Source organism: Hevea brasiliensis, chromosome 5 (assembly GCF_030052815.1).
Source record: "Hevea brasiliensis isolate MT/VB/25A 57/8 chromosome 5, ASM3005281v1, whole genome shotgun sequence".
NCBI classification, from domain to species: domain Eukaryota; kingdom Viridiplantae; phylum Streptophyta; class Magnoliopsida; order Malpighiales; family Euphorbiaceae; genus Hevea; species Hevea brasiliensis.
Window position 1 is genome coordinate 115,046,336 of NC_079497.1, and position 22,327 is coordinate 115,068,662.

At 35.1% G+C, this 22,327-nt stretch overlaps 1 protein-coding gene across 5 annotated transcripts; it reads left to right on the plus strand.

Moving 5' to 3' along the window:
• Positions 1-203: 203 nt before the first annotated feature.
• Positions 204-22,115, plus strand: LOC110633416 (uncharacterized). 5 transcript variants are annotated; one of them, XM_021782005.2, is made up of 15 exons: positions 209-390; positions 840-1,039; positions 1,165-1,260; positions 1,363-1,444; positions 1,573-1,676; positions 1,973-2,099; positions 2,177-2,271; positions 2,546-2,669; positions 3,294-3,374; positions 4,263-4,361; positions 4,449-4,631; positions 20,051-20,194; positions 20,283-20,339; positions 21,127-21,264; positions 21,712-22,115. In XM_021782005.2, exons 3-15 carry the CDS (start codon positions 1,220-1,222, stop codon positions 21,916-21,918), a joined length of 1,482 nt encoding a protein of 493 aa, XP_021637697.1. In that variant the 5' UTR covers positions 209-390; positions 840-1,039; positions 1,165-1,219; the 3' UTR covers positions 21,919-22,115. The 5 variants fall into 5 exon arrangements, with proteins under 5 accessions (XP_058003558.1, XP_021637703.1, XP_021637710.1 ...); XM_058147575.1 differs by having other exon boundaries at positions 204-390; positions 840-1,260; positions 4,449-4,610; positions 20,051-20,146; XM_021782011.2 differs by having other exon boundaries at positions 206-390; positions 840-1,260; positions 4,449-4,610.
• Positions 22,116-22,327: the final 212 nt, after the last annotated feature.

A 22,327-nucleotide genomic window follows, 5' to 3' on the forward strand; every position in this document is an offset into this window, starting at 1 on the left:
AAAAGATATAGCTAATTAGTTAAGCCTAATGTTTAATTATCGATGATTCTTTAAAAATTTACTGCTTCAGTGTCTTGATTGCGATTTTCAAAGATGTGATGGTAAAAGAACAGCGCTGTTATTAATACAGCTAAAGCAGATAGGTAGAAGTGTGCATTTAAACAAGTTTGTCGTTTTTATTTTACTTTAAATTCCTTAAGTGAGCAAAGCATAAGAAGAAAAATTTTAGAAAGAGAAGCAAACAAATGAACGAATAAAAAGTAAAGGAAAAACCCAAGTACAAAAAAAAAAAAGGAGGAAAGTTGTGTCGCAGTCGAAGCTGTTGCCTCTGCCCCCGTGTCTTTCTGTCTTCCGATACCCAGTTTCCGACGACACCCATTTTCTGGTCAGGTAAGCAAAGGCCGTCAAAGGAAGCTGAAAACTTCTTCTTCTTCTTCTTCTTCTTCTTCTTCTTTTTTGTTTGCCTTTCCCTCTTTATCTGTCGTCGACTACTTCTTCTCTTGCCTCTTTCTTCTTTCTATTGGGCTTTTCTCCATCTGCATTGCTGTTGTCAAAGAAGTTGTTATTTTAGGTCTTAAAGGGCACCCAATTCTTTAAAGTTTTTCTTCCACCCCAAACATATTGAGTTTTTGTCTTTGAGAATAATTCATGAGCCAAACATCAACCTCTTGTTATTTTTATGGGTGCTCAGAAGTTTTGTAGTTTTGAGATCTGAAATTTTGTTGGCTTTGATCTTTTGTAAATGAGCATTTTATTTCGTGCTTATTTTTATGTAGCTATGAAGCTTATTTTTTATTGCCAACAGCAATTAGTGATGCTCTCTCTCTTCCCCCCCCTAGTGGCAATGGATTTTTGTAGGAAAGGAAGGTGGGAGATGAATACTAGCGCCACCAGTTGAATTGAGTTTTCAATTTCCAATTTGTGAGCTGCTAAAACTCCAAAGTCCAAACACAAAGGCAGAAAACTCCCCCCACATTGCTGGAGGAACTACTTTGTTGCTTTCTTTCCTGACATTCTTTGACCTACATTTGTATGCAAAGTAAGGAGAATCCAGATTTATATGCATATCCATTCTCATTCCAAGAAAAATAGATACAGATGGTAGAGTAGAGAAGTAAAGGCTGGTTAAGCATTCTCAGTGGCTCTGCTCTTCTATCTCTTTAGTTTCTATCAAGGGGAAGATCCGTCAGATGCCCCATCAGAAGCAACGCTCTAGGATATGATAGATCAATTCATCAATTTTGTCATTCGCCCTCCCAGGTTTCATTTTGCTAGTCCTTTATGAATATGTATCCTTATAACCCTTCAAGCTGCTGCTGTTATCTAATGCTCCTATCTGCCATTGCTGTGCTGGACATATAGGGCGGATTATAACCCAGATCAGTATTTGTGGGAGAAGGATTTCACTCTTGCTGGTAGAGCATACAAGAGACAAGACTTGGAGGCAAGTATGAACATCAATTCACACTACTTTGCACTCTTTGCTTGTTGTCTTCCCCATTTACTACAATGTAACGACACCTTTGTGCTGATTTAGAAGCCAACTGTTTTATCTGCCTTCATTATTTGCAGCTTACAAATGTAAGGGGTCATACCTTGCAGTGTAGCCATTATGTGCCATCACCTTTTCCTGAAGACACTCCTCTTCCTTGTGTTATATACTGCCATGGAAACAGGTAGCCAATGGTCATTGAGAAAATTTCGTGCATTGGGGTAGTTCCATGTGGTTTTGCATACTATAATTATATGTACAGGTAGTTTACATCTACAATGGGAAAGTGCTATATACTTGTTTAATTGCTGTTCCTCATTCATTTGCCACGTATATATTTTCTTTTCTTCTTTTTTGTCTATTAAGATCGTGAATTTGCGTTCAACCTTTTTTAAGAAGACTTTTGAATTGTTGTCAAAAAGCACTTACTGTAAATAAAGGTGTAAACTTACTCCACTTCCATCATGCACAATAATGCAGTGGATGCAGGGCAGATGCAAATGAGGCTGCAGTAATTCTTCTACCATCAAATATTACTGTTTTTGCTCTTGATTTTTCGGGTTCTGGCTTATCTGATGGTGAATATGTTAGCCTTGGCTGGCATGAGGTATGTCCTCTCTTTATAATTTTCTATGGCTTGAGTCTCTCTTTATTTCCCCTCAATTCTTTTTGTTTGTCTAACAGGGACATGACCTCAAGGTTGTGGTTTCATATCTAAGAAGCAATCAACAAGTATCACGGATAGGCCTCTGGGGACGATCAATGGGGGCAGTTACTTGGTACTCATATCATTTCATTTCCTACTTCTTTCTTGTCATCTTTTATTGGAGTTGTTTTAGGTTTTACGCTTCTTAAATAGGCTTGTGAGATGCTCAAAATTATGCTATATGAAGTGTCAATACATTTGTTAGTTTTGGGGTGATGTGTTCAATGTTTTTATGCTTTCTATCACCATGAAAAATGGAAGATGCTAGCTTCCATTAAAATATGTTAGTTTTTACCCCCTTAACCTCATGATATAGCTTATATGTAGCTTTCTGATATATTATGCAGCCTTCTTTATGGAGCAGAAGATCCATCCATTGCTGGAATGGTGTTGGATAGCGCCTTCTCTAATTTATTTGATCTAATGATGGAACTTGTAGATGTGTACAAAATTCGGCTTCCAAAATTTACTGTATGTCTCTCTCTCCCTCTCTCTCTTCACAAAACCAAAGAAAGCATTGTACATATGTGCACTTAAAGGTTGGGAGCTTATTAAGCTAAGCAATAATTTGAGTAGAAAAAGCAATGCATTTCATATAGCATTTTCTTTATTTACTTTTCCCTTTTGAATTATTTTTGGCAGCTGAGCTTTCAGGTGCTTTTGCAATTTATTGATGCCTTCTCTAATGATCTTTATTTCTGTTTATGTTGGAGAGTTATGACTGGCATTTTCAATAAAAAATCTAAAAGTTATGACTGGCATTTTCAATAAAAAATCTAAATTCTCAAGTTCATAAAACTTATACAATATGCAATTTGTGTAACCGTGTTTCTTTTTAGGTTCCTAACTTTTGAAGATTGATGCTGTTTTATGTTTAGCATATTCTTAATCCATAGTTGCATCTTTTGATGACTCCCATGGAATGGTCTCTGAAAATTTGATGAGTTTGTCTGTCACTAATCAAATAATGGTTAAGCATATGTAGCTAATCTTAAAATATGAGGTAGGTTAATGTTTGAGGAACTACGTTTTTGAAATTTATGTTTATGATTTCTAGTTTACACAATGAACCCTTTTGCCTTCACATGCAATCAGGTTAAGATGGCAGTTCAGTACATGCGGCGAGTAATTCAAAAGAAGGCAAAATTTGATATTATGGATCTTAACTGTCTAAAGGTTTGTCATTGTTGGTTAGAGTGTAGATAAATTACTTTTGTTTGAGAAGTATTGCTTATTGTATATAATATTTATGTACTTTTGAACTTGAACTGAATATGAACCTTTTTTCTTTTCTTTTTTTTTACACAAATGATTAAGAAGTCCTAACCTTTTCACAAATGATCAAATTTAACCAATTCTTTTAATTTTATCAATTATGCCTGTGTGGTTTCAATTTTTTGACTTTTTTTAATTGTTAAATCGGTTAAAATATTAATTTTAAGTTAGAATCCGATTTTACTCTCTCTCTGTCTCCCATCTAGGGCCCCCACGCTCTCTCTCTCTCTCTCTCTCTCTCTCCTGTCAGTCCTATTGATCCTGAAACTGACCAATGAATGTTTATCCCTATGAAGAATTATTTGTAGCAGGAGGAAAAGCATAGAGTTGCATGAATTAGACCATATCTGACTTCTCAGAACATAATAGGCTTAATGATCTTTTCCCCCTTCTTTTTTGAAGGTGCTATATTGTCTAGAAAATTTTCTCTAGAGGCTGTCAACACTTTGTACATCTAGGTGATTTAATATGATGTTGGCCAAATGTGTCAGCTGTAAGTGGAATTGAATTGGGTTCATTGTGGAAGAGGAGAAAGAGAGAAAGGAAGGTGTGAGGGCAGGGAAAGAGGAAGGAAGAGAGAGAGAGAGAGAGAGGGTAAAAATGGTATTTTGATTTAAAAATTAATGTTTTATTTAATTTAATGATAATATATCTTTTATTGACTTGAATTGAATTGCTAAAATTGAAACAAATTTTGATTGTTGTGGCTTTTTTTTTTTAAAAGAAAATCTTTAAGTATGATCAATTCATTAATTTGAGCAACATGTTAATGTTCATTGATGCTGGCAGGTTGCACCCAAAACATTCATTCCTGCTTTATTTGGACATGCTAGTGAGGACAAATTCATTCAGTCCCACCACTCTGACCTTATCTTTAAGTCCTATGCAGTAATATATCATTCCAAAGATCTTACATGTCTCTTTAAAATATTTGCTCATTTCTGAAAAATTAACCACTTTTCTGATTCTGTGCAGGGGGACAAAAATATGATAAAGTTTGATGGTGATCACAACTCGTCCCGACCACAGTTTTATTATGATTCAGTTTCCATTTTCTTCTTCAATGTCCTTCACCCTCCTCATTGTTCTGCTTCTTCAAGTAAGCTTGAGAAGTATTACAATTTGAGCGATTTGAAGGTTGGTGCTGGCATAGATGAGGTGATTTCCATTTATTTATGGTGCTTTTTGAGGAAGATTAGATTATGAACATTATAAATTCAGTTTTTGATTTGCTAGTTAACAAATCCAAAGCCTTTTGTATCCTCTTACTATTCTGTTCACTGGTCACTCTTATCATCTCTGTGCTTATAATCCCTGGCAATCCATCTCAACTTTCTGTAGCAATGAGATGATCAATACCTAGAGTGGATGATGGCAAGTCATGGCTTACTTGGTTAATTTCGTGGCATGTTAAAAATATCTCCATTTCCTTTCCTATGATGGTGGGTTGGGTGTTTGAGACATCAGCCAGCTTTGTATTACTTGCATGCACATATATATGAATTTTGTGTATTGTTTTTTGGTGGTGGGCCAATCAAGGTTTTGTTGATTGTGATTCTCTGAATCTATGATGGTTTTTATACGTTATTTAATATATAAGTGACAATTGGGCTTTTTATTGTTGCACTATAATAGGGCAGTAGAATTCCAATATCAAATTGCATGTTCTTTTTCTATGACCATAAAATTTCAATGTTTTGGTCGTAATAAGTGGAATTGCTTCATGTGGTCAGATGGTGAATTGAAATTCAAAGCATCTCTTTAGAGCACTATAGGGTTGATTCAGTATGTGCATTTAGTGTTTGTGGTGGGTTAGAGTTCAGAAGTTAGTGTTTTTAGGATTTATTGTTTTGTTGGTGTTAGTGTTGAAGTTTGGAGAAAAATCTATGTATTTCTCTATGATTTAGACTTTGTACAAAAGGTCCTACTCTTATAGGCATATCTTCTACCTATAAAGGGAAACTATACAACAATAGGAAACTAGAATATATCAGTATAAAATAAGAAAATAGAAATTAAATCTTAATTGATGCAGTGTGTAGCACGAAAAAGGATTGGCACATAATCAAACCCTTGAAAATAAATAAGATCTAATCTAAGACCTTAAGAAACACAAGATTCAATACAGAATCTAAGAATCAAATAAAGGAAATGTAGCTTTATAAAAAAGAAAACTTTATTGAATAAATTTAAAAACTTGTACATAATGAAAATATAATGGGTATTTATAGAATTCTAAATCCTAATTTAGGTAGCAATGAATTAAAGAGTTCTAACCTAAATAGAAAACATATTTAAAGACTTAAATTAAATAAAAATAATATTTTAGAATCCCAAATAAATTAGAAAATATAAATAAAACTTATCTAGGAAACTAAAGAATACAATTGGAATTAAGAATACTCAACTAAACTAAGCTTTTATCTCAAGAATTTGGGGTCGGCTATATAGATTCTCTTTCTCCATTCTAAACGATTTTGGGTTAAATCCTCAGAAATGTGTAAATCCTCAGAAATGTGTAATGCTTCTAGGTCATGTTGTACTACTCTCCTCCAAGTCAGTTTAGGTCTACCCCTGCTTTTCTTTCTATCTTCTAACCTAATGTGCTCTACTTGTCTACTTGGAGCCTCCGTATGTCTACGCTTCACATGACCAAACCAACTCAATCTCCCTTCTCTCAACTTATCTTTGATTGACACCACTCCTACCTTTTCTCTAACACTCTCTTTACGGACTTTATCTAGTCTAGTATGACCACTCATCAACCTTAACATTCTCATCTCCGCAACTCTTATCGTAGACACATACAACTCCTGCAGTGCCTAACACTCACTACCATATAACATGGCTGGTCCTGTGGCTCAACTCAACTCAACTCAACTCAACTAAGCCTTTATCCCAAAGATTTGGGGTCGGCTATATGGATTCGCTTTCTCCACTCTAAATGATTTTAGGTTAAATCCTCAGAAATGTGTAATGCTAGGTCATGTTGTACTACTCTCCTCCAAGTCAATTTAGGTCTACCCCTTTTTTTCTATCCTCTAACCTAATGTGCTCTACTTGTCTAACTGGAGCCTCTGTATGTCTACGCTTCACATGACCAAACCATCTCAATCTCCCTTCTCTCAACTTATCTTCAATTGATACTACTCCTACCTTTTCTCTAATACTCTCATTACGGACTTTATCTAGTCTAGTATGGCCACTCATCCACATTAACATTCTCATCTCTGCAACTCTTATCTTAGACGCATATGACTCTTTCAGTGCCCAACACTCACTACCATATAACATAGCCGGTCGTATGGCTGTACGGTAAAATTTTCCTTTCAACTTATTGGGAATTTTACGATCACATAAAACTCTCGTGGCACGTCTCCACTTCAACCATCCAGCTTTAATCCTATGATTAACATCCTCCTCACATCCCTCATCTACTTGAAGGATTGAGCCTAGATATTTAAAGTGATTACTTTGCGACAGTACCACTCCATTCAAACTAACTCCTTCTCTATCACCAGTTTGGCCTTCACTGAACTTGCAATGCATGTATTATGTCTTCGTTCTACTTAACTTAAAATCCTTTGACTTTAGAGTACTTCTCCAAAGCTCTAGCTTTCTATTGACTCTTTCTCGTGTCTCATTTATCAGAACAATATCATCCGCAAACAACATGCACCAAGGAATACTCTCTTGTATGTGTTTCGTCAATTCATCTAAAACTAATGTAAAAAGGTAAGGGCTTATAGTTGATCCTTGGTGTAATCCAATTGAGATTGGAAAATCTCTTGTGTCCCCTCCCACTGTGCGCACAATAGTAGTTGATCCTTCATACATATCTTTCAATACTTGTATGTACCTAATAGATACCCTCTTTTGTTCTAACACATTCCATAAGACATCTTTTGGAACACTATCATAAGCCTTCTCCAAATCAATAAAAACCATGTGTAGATCTTTCTTCACATCTCTATATTTCTCCATCAAGCTTCTAATAAGAAAGATCGCTTCCATAGTTGAACGACCGGGCATGAAACCAAATTGATTGAGAGAGATAGAAGTATCATGACGTAGTCGATGCTCACAACTCTCTCCCACAACTTCATAGTATGGCTCATGAGTTTAATTCCCCTATAGTTTGAGCAATTCTGTATGTCTCCCTTATTTTTAAAAATAGGTACTAAAATACTCCTCCATTCATCAGGCATTTTCTTTGAGTTTAGAATCTTATTAAATAATTTAGTTAACCATGCCACTCCCATATCTCCCAAACACTTCCACACTTCAATTGGTATTTCATCAGGTCCACAGGCTTTACTCACTTTCATTTTCTTAAGTGCTTCCTTTACTTCTAAAGATCTAATCCTTCTAGTATAATTCACATTCTTTTCTATTGTTCTATATTCTATATGCACGCTATTACCATTTTGACTATTATTAAAGAGATCATTAAAATAATTTCTCCATCTTTCTTTAATGTCCTCATTTTTCACCAATACTTTTCCTTCTTTATCCTTAATGCACCTAACTTGATTCAGATCTTGACATTTCCTTTCTCTCCTCCTTGCTAATCTATAAATATCTTTCTCCCCTTCTTTAGTTCCAAGTTTCTCATATAACTTTTCAAAGGCCTGTGCTCTTGCTTGACTAACTGCCTTTTTTGCCTCTTTCTTTGCTATCTTGTACTGTTCATATGCCTCATTATTATCACATTTAGGTAATTTCTTATACCATTTTCTTTTTCTCTTCACTGCCTTTTGTACCTCCTCATTCCACCACCATCTCTCTTTTGAGGGTGGTCCATGTCCTTTAGACTCTCCAAGTACTTTTCTAACAACTTCTCTAATCTTTGATGCCATTTGTATCCACATATCATTGGCCTCCATATCCAGCTTCCATACTTCGGACTCAAGAAGCTCATTTTTGAACTTCACTTGCTTTACTCCTTTGAACTCCCACCACTTTGTTCGAGCTACACTATTTCTTCTGACCTTACTTGAATTGTTCCTAAACTTGACATCCAAGACCACCAGCCGCTGTTAACTTGTTAAAGCCTCTCCTGTAATGACCTTGCAATCCTAGCATAGAGCTCTATTTGTCTTCCTGGTTAAGAGGAAGTCGATTTGGCTTCTATGTTGCCCACTTTTGAAAGTCACTAAATGTGACTCTTTTTATAAAGTAGGTATTTGCTAGTATTAGGTCGTATGCCATAGCAAAATCTAGGCTGGTCCTGTGGCTGTACGGTAAAATTTTCCTTTCAACTTATTGGGAATCTCGCGATCTGTACGGTAAAATTTTCCTTTCAACTTATTGGGAATCTCGCGATCATATAGAACTCCCGTAGCCCTTCTCCACTTCAACCATCCGGTTTTAATCCTAGGACTAACATCCTCCTCACATCCCCCATCTACTTGAAGGATTGAGCCGAGATATTTAAAGTGATTACTTTGGGGCAGTACCACTCCATCCAAACTAACTCATTTCCTATCACCAGTTAGGCCTTCACTGAACTTGCAATGCATGTATTCTGTCTTCGTTTTACTTAACTTAAAACCCTTTGACTCTAGAGTATTTTTTCAAAGCTCTAACTTCCTATTGACTCCTGCTCGCGTCTTATCTATTAGAACTATATCATTTGTAAACATCATGCACCAAGAGACACTCTCTTGTATATGTTTCATCAATTCATCTAAAACTAATTTAAAAACGTAAGGGCTTACAGCTAAACTTTGGTGTAATCCAATTGAGATAGGAAAATCTCTTGTGTCCCCTCCCACTGTGCGCACAATAGTAGTTGCTCATTCGTACATATCTTTTAACACTTGTATGTACCTAATAGATACCCTCTTTTATTCTAACACTCTCTATAAGATATCTCTTGGAACACTATCATAAGCTTTCTCCAAATCGATAAAAATCATGTGTAGATCTTTCTTCACATCTCTATATTTCTCCATCAAGCTTCTAATGAGAAAGATCGCTTCCATAGTTGAACGACTAAGTATGAAGCTAAATTGATCGGGAGAGATAGAAGTGTCATGACGTAGTCGATGTTCCACAACTCTCTCCCACAACTTCATAGTATGGTTCATAAGTTTAATTTCCCTACAGTTTGAGCAACTCTATATGTCTCCCTTATTTTTAAAAATAGGTACTAAAATATTCCTCCTCCATTCATCAGGCATTTTCTTTGAGTTTAGAATCTTATTAAGCAATTTAGTTAACCATGCTACTCTCATATCTCCCAAACACTTCCACACTTCAATTGGTATTCCATCGGGTCCACAGGCTTTACCCACTTTCATTCTCTTAAGTGCTTCCTTTACTTCTAAAGATCTAATCCTTTTAGTATAATTCACATTCTTTTCTATTACTCTGTAGTCTATATTCACGCTATTACCACTTTGACTATTGTTAAAGAAATCATCAAAATAATTTCTCCATCTTTATTTAATGTCCTCATCTTTCACAAATACTTTTCCTTCTTTATCCTTAATGCACCTAATTTGATTGAGATCTTGACATTTCTTTTCTCTTCTCCTTGCTAATCTATAAATATCTTTCTTCCCTTCTTTAGTTCCACGTTTCTCATATAACTTTTCAAAAGCCTGCGTTCTTGCTTGACTAACTGCCTTTTTTGCCTCTTTCTTTGCTATCTTGTACTGTTCATATGCCTCATTATTATCACACTTAGGTAATTTCTTATACCATTCCCTCTTTCTCTTCACTGCCTTTTGTACTTCCTCATTCCACCACCATCTTTCTTTTGAGGGCGGTCCATGTCCTCTAGACTCTCCAAGTACTTTTCCAGTTACTTCTCTAATAATTGATGCCATCTGTATCCACATATCATTGGCCTCCACATCTAGCTTCTATGCTTCGGACTCAAGAAGCTCATTTTTGAACTTTACTTGCTTTACTCTTTTCAACTCCCACCACTTTGTTCGAGCAACACTATTTCTTCTAACCTTACTTGAATTGATCGTAAACTTGACATCCAAGACCACTAACCGATGTTGACTTGTTAAAGTCTCTCCTAGAATGACCTTGCAATCCTTGCGTAGAACTCTATTTGTCTTCCTGGTTAAGAGGAAGTCAATTTGGCTTATATGTTGCCCACTTTTAAAAGTCACTAAATGTGGCTCTTTTTTTGTAAAGTAGGTATTTGCTAGTATTAGGTCGTATGCCATAGTAAAATCTAGGATACTTTTTCCCTCCACATTTTGGCTGCCAAAACTAAAACCTCCATGAACATTCTCATAATCTTGCCTATCACTTCCTACATGTCCATTCAAATCTCCACCGATGAAAACATTATCTTCATTCGGTATGCTTTGTATTAGATCATCCATATCTTCCCAAAATCTTTGTTTACTCTAACTATCTAGTCCTATTTGTGGGGCATAAGCACTAACTACATTTATTGTTTCTCCTTCTAGTACTAACTTTACTAGTATAATTCTATCTCCTACTCTTTTCATGGCTATTACAACATCTTTGAATGTCCTGTCTATGATTATGCCCACTCTGTTCTTGTTCCTCTCCTTTCCAGTAAACCACAGTTTGTATCCTGAATTCCCCACTTTCTTGCTTTTCTCTCCTGCTCACTCCTACCCATTTAGTCTCCTAAATGCAAGCAATATTCACTCTTCTCCTTTTCAAGGTATCCACAAGCTCCATTACTTTTCCTGTAAGTGATCCAACATTCCAAGTACCAACCCTGATTCTCTCCTATCCTGTTCCTTCCTAATTGATCTCCTTATATGATATTCTCTATTGTTTTCTATGCTTATCCTGTGTTCAGTTCCACTATTTATTCCACTATCTGTCCTATGGATCAACTTATTTACCCACACTCGTTCATGATGTGGGAACTCTTGCTTATTTAACACTACACCCGGGCGTCGGCATGGCGCGTCGCTTTCGGTGAACGCCTTACACTCTTGCATATTTCTCACTACACCCGGGCTCCAATGTAGCGCGTCGTAAGTAGAGGATGTCCCAACGTTTATATCATTTGAATCCATATTATGAGAAGTGACGAAATTTTTACGCTGGTTGTCATCTACCGCAACTCTTTTTCTTTATCCGGGCTTGGGATTGGCTAAGCACAAACTATTTAGGCAGAGTTACAATTAGAATTAAGAATCCTCGTGAAAGTAGGAAAACACAAGTTCTCGGGTCTGGTATGGATTTGCACGTCATATCATTTACCCATAAACCATATCATTTGCCTATACTTTCAAAAAAATTTGACCCTGAATAAGTGTTAAGAATAAAAAACTCTATTGAAAAATCACACCATGTATCCTTCTTGAAAATTATCAATAAAGTTGACTTGAACAAAATTGAATTGAAAAACTTCACATTGTCCTTTGCATTCATTGGAATATCTAAACAAATAAAATCAACCAAGACAATAGCAATTAAAGGGTTATATAAATCTTCAATCTCTATTGATTCCTCCATGGTTGGTTGTTCTTCACGTCCCATTGGCATCTCCAACTCTCCTTACTCTTTTTTATGAATTTCAACTTCCTCTTTTATGATAGATTTATCAATAAATTCCAATTTAAGTACATTATCATCCACCATAGCAAAAGACAATACAACCAAAGTTTTAGATTCTTCAATTTCAAATCCTTTAAGCTTACGATCTTCAACTTTGAGTTGTTTTTTTTATGCAAGTTGATCCCTTTTTTCTTGCTTCAAATCTTCAATGCCCTTTCATATCTCAATAAGATTTACTTTCACCTCTACATTCTTTGTTTCTATTGAAGTACACAATTCCTGAACACCACTCCGTCTATATTCATCATTAGTAATAAGTGTTCTTTTATAATTAAAGAGAATAGAATAATAATTGACTTTACCGTGGTTAACTCCTCCAGCTTAATTCAATTTATGGCTTCCCATCTCAACACCACGAACTCTCAATAAATGGTGAATCTTTTGAAATTGATAGTCTATATCCATTCTTAATTGTTTTATTGTATTCATCTGCTCTTTGATTGCTCAACAAATAGCGTGTAATCCTTGATCATCGTCATGAGGTTGATTGCCATTATACCACCAGTATTTGGCCATCGTAATGAGGGTGAAATCCTTGCTCTGATACTACCTAACGCAACATGTAGCACGGAAAAGGATTGACACACAATCAAACCTTTAAAAAATGTCATGGAAAGTCAATCACTATATTATTTCTCTATATATTCTGTATTCTATATTTCTATTTAGGATTTCTTATTTAGGATTTCTTCCTAATTAGTAGAACATAATTATAGGAATCAATTGTATATATATACCTATGTACAAATTAATTGAAATTAAGGAGAATCATCTCTTTCTACATGGTATTAGAGCAGGTCATCTATCTAGGGTGACTATTTGTTCTCACCACCCAGCTCAGGAGAGACCTTGGCCGCCGGTAGGCCGTTTCGACTCCGATCAACATCACCGGCATCGCGTCAACCCCCTCATTTCACCACTGTGTGCTATTGCTTGATCCAGTACACCATTAAAGGACTTCTGAGGTTTGGCTCACAGATTTTATTTCGGTATTTGCTTGATTTGTGATTTTGGGTTATTTTGCTGCTGTAAGCACTTTGGATTAGCATTTCGGTTAGTTTTCTTTGTCTCAACAAATGGCAGACAATAAGAATGTTATTTCTGATGTGATTCCGATGATGACTAAGATCACGGAACACAAATTTAATGGTTCGAATTACGTGGAGTGGAGTAAGACTGTTAGGGTCTATTTGCGTAGCATTAATAAGGATGATCACCTTACTAAAGATCCACCTACTGATGATGCACGATAAACTTGGCTAAAGGAGGATGCTCGGTTGTTTTTGTAGCTTCGAAACTCGATTCATAGTGAGGTAATTAGTTTAATTAATCACTGTGAATTTGTTAAGGAATTGATGGATTACTCAGATTTTCTGTGTTCTGGTAAAAGGAATATCTTCCGTATTTATGATGTAAGGTATTCTATCATGCTGAGAAAGAGGATAAGTCTCTCACGGCTTATTTTATGGATTTTAAACGGGTATATGAGGAACTTAATGTATTGTTGCCTTTTAGTCCTGATGTGAAAGTTCAGCAGACCCAACGGGAACAACTGGCTGTTATGAGTTTTCTTGCAGGCCTTCCTTCAGAGTATGAGATTGCTAAATCTTAGATTTTCTCCAGTTCTGAGATTTCCTCTTTGCATGAAACGTTCACACGGGTCCTTCATACAAAGAGTACCCAATCTTCACAGCCTGCCAGTAGTGCTCTTATTAGCCGTAATCCAAATGGACAATAGGGTAATAGAAGAGGAAGTAGAGGAGGAATTACAGGCAACAGAAGTAATCAGCGTAATGGAGAGGCTAGTTCTAATCAGGACTCAAGATGAGTCATTTGTTATTATTGCCATGAGCCTGGCCATACAAAATATAATTGTCCTCAACTTCAAAGAAAAAATCAGCGATCACAGATGGTAAATATGGCAGCAGAGGATTCTACAGTATCTTCCTTTGAGAAAACTGTTTTGGTATCTGCAGAGGATTTTGCACAGTTTTCCCAGTATCAGGCATCTCTAAAGCCTACCAGTTCCCCTGTCACTGCGATCGCTGAGTCAGGTAAATCTACTACATGTCTTGTGTCTTCCTCATCCAAATGGGTTATTGATTCTGGTGCGACAGATCACATGACAGGTAATTTTAGTCTTCTATCTGCTTTTCAGTCTAATCTCACTTCCTCTACTGTTACTTTAGCTGATGGTTCTACTTCTTGTGTCATGAGTTCTGGAACTGCGAATCCGACTTCGTCAATTTCTTTGTCATCTGTTTTGTGTCTACCAAATTTCTCTTTTAATCTACTTTCTGTTAGTAAACTTACTTGTACCTTAAATTGTTCTGTTTCCTTTTTTCCTGACCAGTGTTTATTTCAGGATCTTACGACGAAGCAGATTATTGGTAGAGGACGTGAGTCGTGTCAGTTTGCAAAACATCATCGTTTGCCTTCTGTGTCTAGAGTCAATAAACGGGCTTCATCCCCTTTTGAGTTAGTTCATTCTGATGTTTGGGGTCCTTGTTCTGTTACTTCTAAAACTGGATTTCGTTATTTTGTTACTTTTGTTGATGATTACTCTCGTGTTACCTGGTTATATTTAATGAAGAATTGTTCTGAGTTGTTTTCTATCTTTTGTGCCTTTTGTAATGAAATCAAAACTCAATTTAATACTTCTGTGCGCATATTAAGAAGTGACAATGCTAAAGAATACTTTTCAGCACAATTTCAGTCTTATATGACACAAAATGGCATTCTTCATCAGTCTTCCTGTGTGGATACCCCATCCCAAAATGGCGTGGCCGAAAGAAAAAATCGACATCTTCTTGAGGTAACTCGTGCTCTTCTTTTTCAGATGAAAGTTTCTAAACACTTTTGGGCGGATGCAGTTTCTACGGCATGTTTTTTGATCAATCGTATGCCGTCTTCTGTCCTTAATGGGGATATTCCTTATACTGCTTTGTTCCCTACAAAATCTTTGTTCCCTGTTGAACCCCGTATTTTTTGTTGTACCTGTTTTGTGCGTGATGTTCGTCCGCAGGTTACTAAATTGGATCCAAAGTCTCTCAAATGTGTCTTCCTTGGGTACTCCCGGATCCAAAAAGGGTACCGTTGTTTCTCTCCTACTCTTAATCGTTATCTTGTTTCTGCAGATGTCACATTTTTTGAGTCCACTCCATTTTTTCCTCAATCATCTGTGTATGAGAGTCAGGGGGAGGAGGATGATCTCTTAATATATACTGTCCAACCAATGTCTAGTCCTCTCTCACAGCCTGTTTCTTCTGTCTCTAGACCTACTCGACCTTCTGTTGTTCATGTTTATTCCAGGAGATTAGAGATTCCTGACTCAGATCCTCCACCAGCTACTTCGTTGGGAGATCCTGTACCTCATACTGATCATGATTCTGATCTAGACTTACCCATTGCTCTTCGTAAAGGTAAACGTTCATGTACTTACCCTATCTCTTCTTTTGTTTCTTATAATCAATTGTCTTCTTGTTCTCGGTGTTTTGTTACTTCTTTAGGCTCTGATACCATGTAGAAAGAGATGATTCTCCTTAATATCAATTAATCTGTACATGGGTATATATATACAATTGATTCCTATAATTGTGTTCTACTAATTAGGAAGAAATCCTAAATAAGAATTCCTAAATAGGAATACAGAATACAAAATATACAGAGAAATAATATAATGATTGACTTTCCATAACACTTCCTAATTAGTAGAAAATAATTATAGGAATCAATTGTATATTATACCCATGTATAGATTAATTAAAATTAAGGAGAATCATCTCTTTCTACAAAAAATAAACAAGATCTAATCCAAGACCTTAAAAAACACAAGATTCAATCTAAAATCTGAGAATAAAATAAAGCAAGCATAGCTTTATAAAGAAAAAATTTCATTAATAAATCTGAAAACTTGTACATAATGAAAATATAATGGGTATTTATAGAATTCTAAATCTTAATCTAGGTAAGAATGAATTAAAGAGCCCTAATCTAAAAATAAAACATATTTAAAGATCTAAATTAAATAAAAATAATATTTTAGAGTCCTAAAGAAATTAGAAATATAAATAAAACTTATCTAGAAAAATAAAGAATCCATTTAGAATTAGGAATTCTCATGAAAATGGAAAAACACAAGTTTTCGGGTTTGGTATAGATTTGCGCACTGCATCACTGATAATATGCTATAGCTGTAATTCAGGGATTCCAACAGTTAGGTCTCCTGGTCATGAGACTTAATCATCAATCTCAAAAGAATAGAAAATGGGAGAAGAATTCAGAATAGAAGGGAGAAGAACAGTAGAAGAGAGGAAGGAAGAGATAACTGAGAAGAGAAAGAAGTTTTGAGAAGAGAGAAAAGAAGGAAGAGAGAGAGAGAGAGAGAGAGAGAGAGAGAGAGAGAGAGAGAGTTATTTCCTATTATTAAGTTCGTATATATCACATACAATAGTTATGGTATTTATTCTCTAATCCTTGACTACAATGACTATTATTCGGTTACCTTTAACTAATCACTTTAATTGTTCCCTCCATTTTCACATCTGATGATCCACATGACTCCAACTCAGCAATCCTTTGCTCAATCCAGCTCATTAATCCATATTCTTAACATTACCCTCCTTTGCAAGTGCATTCTTGTCCTCAAGAATGAAATGTAGAGATTGCTGCAAAATGAAATCCCATTCTTGAAAAGACAAGTAATCCAATTGAAGCAAAAGCTGCTCTACTTCTTTGCCTTTTCTCATCAAAGTTCTTGTATTAAGAAATGCCAAAGGTGTATGACACAGCGTGAAGCTCACAAATAAAGAACAAACTTGCACACAACAGTGAAAATTAAGAGAATTTCTCTGTAGGATTTTTATTAATTGAACTCTAATTGAAATACATGTTAATAAGGGATATTTATAAAGTTTTTAGACTCATAAACCTAATAGGATACGAAACTATTAATTAGGAAGTTTAATAATCCTAAATACATTAGGAAAATATAAATAAATAGGAATTAAACTAATCATAGATAGAATAGGAAAACTATTAGAATTGATGAGATTTTCCTTAATTTAAGGAATAAGATTTCACCTTAATATATGGGATGAGATTTCTCCTTAATTCTTAGAAAAACTCATAATTCAAGGTGTTTTAAATTTTTTTTTAATTTATGAAATATGTCTTGTGTGCTTTCCATTATAAATATGAACTATTATGTAAATGTGCAAGAGTGAAGTTAATGAAAATGTAGTCTTTTTAGCCTTTGTGTACTTTCTCCCTTCCTTTCTTTATTCTTATTCTCTCTTTCTAAAACTTAACATGGTATCAGAACTTGAAGAAAATTCTAGGGTCTCCTTTCTTATTGTCCTCCTTCACAAAACTATGGGTTTGAGTCCCAAAGCTGTGTTTATAGTCCCAAGTTATTCATCCTCTTTTTCTTCTCCTTCCTCATGATTTGAGAGCCTGGGTTGAAGCCCCTACTCTTCTTCTCCTTCATTAGAGCCAAGGGTTCAAATCCCTACTTTATTCTTCTCCTTCATCAAAGCCAAGGGTTTGAAGTCCCTCCCCTATTTCTTCAACTTTTCTCCTCTATTCCTCAAGAAAAGAAATAGACCAAGGGTAAAATAAAGATAGAACAAAAATAAGAAAAAGATAAAGAGTGACAATTTTTTTTAAAAAAAAATAATATTTAAAAAAAAAGGAAAGAGATGATGGATTAAAATAAAAAGGAGATAGCTTGACGATGAATCCATAACTTTAGAAAAATCTCATAAGGGAGAGTGTTAGAATTGATGAGATTTTCCTTAATTTAAGAAATAAGATTCCTCCTTAATTTATGGGATGGGATTTCTCCTTAATTCTTAGAAAATCTCATAATTCAAGGTGGTTTGAATTCTTTCTTAATTTATGAAATATGTCTTATGTGCTTTCTATTATAAAATATGGATTATGTATCATGTAAATGTGCAAGAGTGAAGTTATTGAAAATGTAGTCTAAGATAGATCTGCAATTTCTTCAAAGCATCTTTTGATATGACCGAATCTGGGATCCATTTGTTGCTTCAGACATCGCTCCTATCGTTGCAACATTTCATTCCTATGGTCAAGGGCGCTGTTACCTAAAACATTGCCCCTCCCTCCGACTGGCGTTCGATAATACACGGTCCAAAACGTAAAAATGGCATATCCAAATTTATCTCTTTGATACACGGGCTCTATTTAAATAGGAAGTTAGCTAGTGATTTATGGTATTTAGTTACCTTAAAACTCTACATCTTTATCCACAAAGTTTATTTAATGAGAATATGTTTCTTTTTATTTAAAGTTTTCCTATTTAAATTGCATTCTACTACTAAAATTTTAAAATTTAAACTGCATTTTAAATTAAATGTAATAGGGTTCCAATTAAGCCTCCCCCTACGTACTATGTGAAGGCGCAGCGGAAGTGGTAGGGTTGGGCATTAGGCAAGTTTAGTATTTAATTAACCTAAATGACATGCATCTCATGCAACCCAATTCACAATTCTATGTTAACAATTAAGCAGTGTATCGAGTATTCTTGTGATATAAGGAGGATTGTGTGGCTGGATTGTGAATGACCAAAATCTAGTCATGATTGTAGTAATCATGTAAAAGTTCAATTACAGTTTCTTGTCCTAGTATAATTGACAAGTATAAATAGGAAGAGAACATGTCTGTAGATAATAATAACTTAACTTTCTGCTTTTCCTGAATAGAAAATTTTCCAAATAAGAAACTTGATAAATTATTAAATAGAACCATTCACAGATGAACATGTTCAAATTAAAGAACAAAATGAATAATAACTCCTCAATTTCTTGTTCCTTCTCTGTCATCCCTTCCAGTTGAACTCGCCTTTAACTTAAAATGTATAGAATCTCAAACTAAGATCGTACAAGTGAGAAGGCATAAAGCTTGTTTCACTAGTTTTCTTTGAAAAGTAGCATGGAGCTGGAGACTATCTTTTGAATGAGGCTAGCATATCTCTGGAGTTATGAAAGTCAATTATTTGCATGAATTGCATGCATATTCGCGTACTTGTGATTCAAAGTAAATTTCATACTAATCTTGCTCAATTGGAATCCATCATCTTTAACATGCTTTCTTTTTTCTCTCTAGTCTCTAACTTCTTTTTCCTCCAGAACAAAGAAAGCACATCAAAGATAATGGAGATTATGGTGTAGAAGTCAATTATTTTGATTTATTTTGATTGGAGTGCAAACATAATTGCCACAATTGAAGGATTAAGTTCCTGCATCTAGAAGATTATTAAGGGTGTATCATATGTATATTTTTGAACATTTTTAACTGATAAACAAAAGTCTTAAATTTTATGTAGGATTATTGAGGTTTTAATTATATAAGAAGAGTCATTTACTTTAATTTTAAAGGAGAAAGTAAGCTCATGAATGTCCCACTTTTTAGTGAAACTGTAAGCCAACCTAACAAACCGCAAATACAAAGAGAAGAGAAGTATAAGAAAGAAGCTTTTTGTTCTTTTTAATTGAAGCCTCAGAAAATACCAGATTATGTAGGTATTTATAGAAATTAACTATTCCTTTCCTCTTAAAATTAGCGGTAATAGATGGAACAATTTTAGCAGATTAATAATAATAATAATAATAATAATAATAATAATAATAATAATAATAATAACAACTTTTCCTGAATAGCAAACTAATCAAAACTCTTAGATGGAAAATTGAAAAAAAAAAAAAAAAAAAAACCTTCTAGAACTAAGAATTAATGAAAATGGCACTTAAAACGTCATTTTTCTTAATCCCATGTGATTGGTATTGAATCTGTTTTGCTTGTACTCTCATCCATCACAAATATCCATGACTTTGAGTGTCAGCAATGCATTTCAGAGTAGAAGTGGTTGATAGCACAATTTGCTCCTTTATATTCGGACAATGTGGAGAAAAAGCATGTCCTTTTATTAAAATTATTTTTAGCAAGGGACTAATAAAAGCTTTTGCCCCTTTTTTCCCTAGAGCCTCTTATGTGAGATAATCACAGGCCTCCGTTCTGCATTTACTGATGCTGCAAGTTCATCTTCTGCCCCTCCTAGCTTTCCAACCACAAAACCTGTTAGTGAACTTCTCTCTGAAATCATGCCTGTTACTAGTATTTTAGTGGTATGTAGCTTCCTTTCTCCCATCAATTATGCTTTCCTTATTTTTATGTTTTTTAAATAAAAAATGAGATATTATGCTGATAATGCAGGACTCTTCTGTCAATGAAAGTGATAGGCTCAGCAGTGACGAACCATCAAAGTTGCAGGTGATTTTAATTAGTTCATCATAATCATTCCACATGAAAAAGTTATTTGGTCTGTTATGTTGTTATACAATAACAAATGAATATACCAGCAGCTATTTTGCCTCTACCTTATAGAATCTCCCATTCCTTGAGGCAAGGTGTTGCAGACTTGCAGCTTTCAGCTTTCGGCCTTGAATCATAGCAAATTACTATGCCAGTATGCCACCAACCCCTTTCCAAAAGGCGCCAACCTCAACTCAATTTTATTTATTTATTTAGCGAAAGGAGTCATTGCATAGTTTGATTATACATACCTAATGATGAAGACAACTGGTTGCCAAAAAGCAATAGATTCTATTAAAAGTTAATCAAGGGCACTTTTCATCTCAATTTTTTTCTAAAAAAAATGTCTATTTGGCATTAAGTTTGAAATTATTTTTGCAACACATCAAACTGTATAAGTTGGTTGAGGTGGCTTTCGTTAAAGTGTCCAAGGGGATGGTTTTGCCAAAAGTTGTAACTGCAAAAATAAAAACAGATGATTAATATGTTATTACCCAGATTTTTTTCAATTGAGCTTCTGAAAATCCAACGACAATGTGAACTGCCCTCAATGCATGGATATTTTGTTGTTGGTTTAGTTAAATCTTTATAATGCTAAGCAACTATCATGATCAGAAATCTTTCTTCCACCCTACTCTTGATTGCGGTTCTTGGATTTGCAAGATGATCTGCACCAAGTTTAACAGTGAATTATACTTTTTGGTACTGATGTTTTAATGGGGTTATTGGATTCATGATTCTACAGGATAAGCCAAATGGTCAGAGTGAGGAATGTTGTTCATATACCAGCTCAAATAGAGAGAGTTGGGGAAGATGCTCTTCCCTCGGAGGCAGTGATGAAGAATCATCTGCTGAATGCAGAACTACTGACAAAAGCCATGAGGTCTCTCTCCTGTATCTCATACATACGTTTTCATGTGTTCATTCAATTTGATGAGCCTACTCAAACTTTTATCCAATGAGTGCCTTTTTTTTGTATGCCATTGCTATGTTTTATATATTGTTTAATTTCATTTTGGAAAAAAAAATAGTATACTGGGATAATTCTTAGCAGAGGCATGAGCGGATGAGGAAGCATTAGCCACATTAATGAATTGCATATAATGGCTCTGCCATTTTAGCCTATCCCACCTAGTTGTTGAGGTTAAGATTAGCCTTTTGTTGATCAAGTATTGCATGAAGGGTATTGGGGAGAGCTTGCTAAAGAAACTAGGGCCAGAAAAAAATTGCTATATTTCATGCCTCTCACTGATCTGCATCATATTTGTGTGTGAATTTGCATATAATCCTTGATAATCAAGTGATCATTTGTTTTTCTTTTTGAATCTAGATGACTCTAAAGGCTTTTGCTACTCCTCTAAGAAGCATACAACAGACCCCAAACCCAGCAAAAGAAGAAAAGAAAAAGAAGAAGAAAACTCTAACAGTTCCAAAGAAGCTCAAGGGTGAGAAATTTGAAAGGCTTGAGGCCTTTGGTAAGCGACTGCGCCATTGCATTCTAAAGCGAGTAAATCATCAAAGACATTGTTCTTCATGACTGCTGCTGTACCATAGGAACATGTTTATAGTTTTAACTATCAGGTTATCTTTAAATATTACTTTCTTTTACTTTCTTTCACCTTATGCCCTATGTACTTGTAGCTAACAGGTATTGATTCTCTTATGATTTCTGGGCGCGTTATGGCCAAACTTCTTGTTAATGCCAATGGTAATGGATCTCTGGAACTCTTCTCAGCTGGGTGCAGAACCATGCGAGATTGCATGTGCCATGCATTTAAAACCCGGCTGTGATTCACTTTCCTATCCAATAGTATTTCTATATTTATGGTTACCTTTAAAGGGTTCCCAAGTTCAGACTTGATAAGTTATGTACCATCACGGCCCAGAACAACGATGCAGAATCACTGGACTATAACCTTGCGAACCTAATAACCCACGATTTTTTT

Coding starts and splice junctions, on each gene's coding strand:
- LOC110633416 (XM_058147574.1), top strand. CDS start 1,220: ATGATAGATCAATTCATCAATTTTGTCATTCGCCCTCCCAG. Junction 2,272..2,545: donor TCAATGGGGGCAGTTACTTG/GTACTCATATCA, acceptor TATATTATGCAG/CCTTCTTTATGGAGCAGAAG. Junction 21,265..21,711: donor CTACTGACAAAAGCCATGAG/GTCTCTCTCCTG, acceptor TTTTGAATCTAG/ATGACTCTAAAGGCTTTTGC.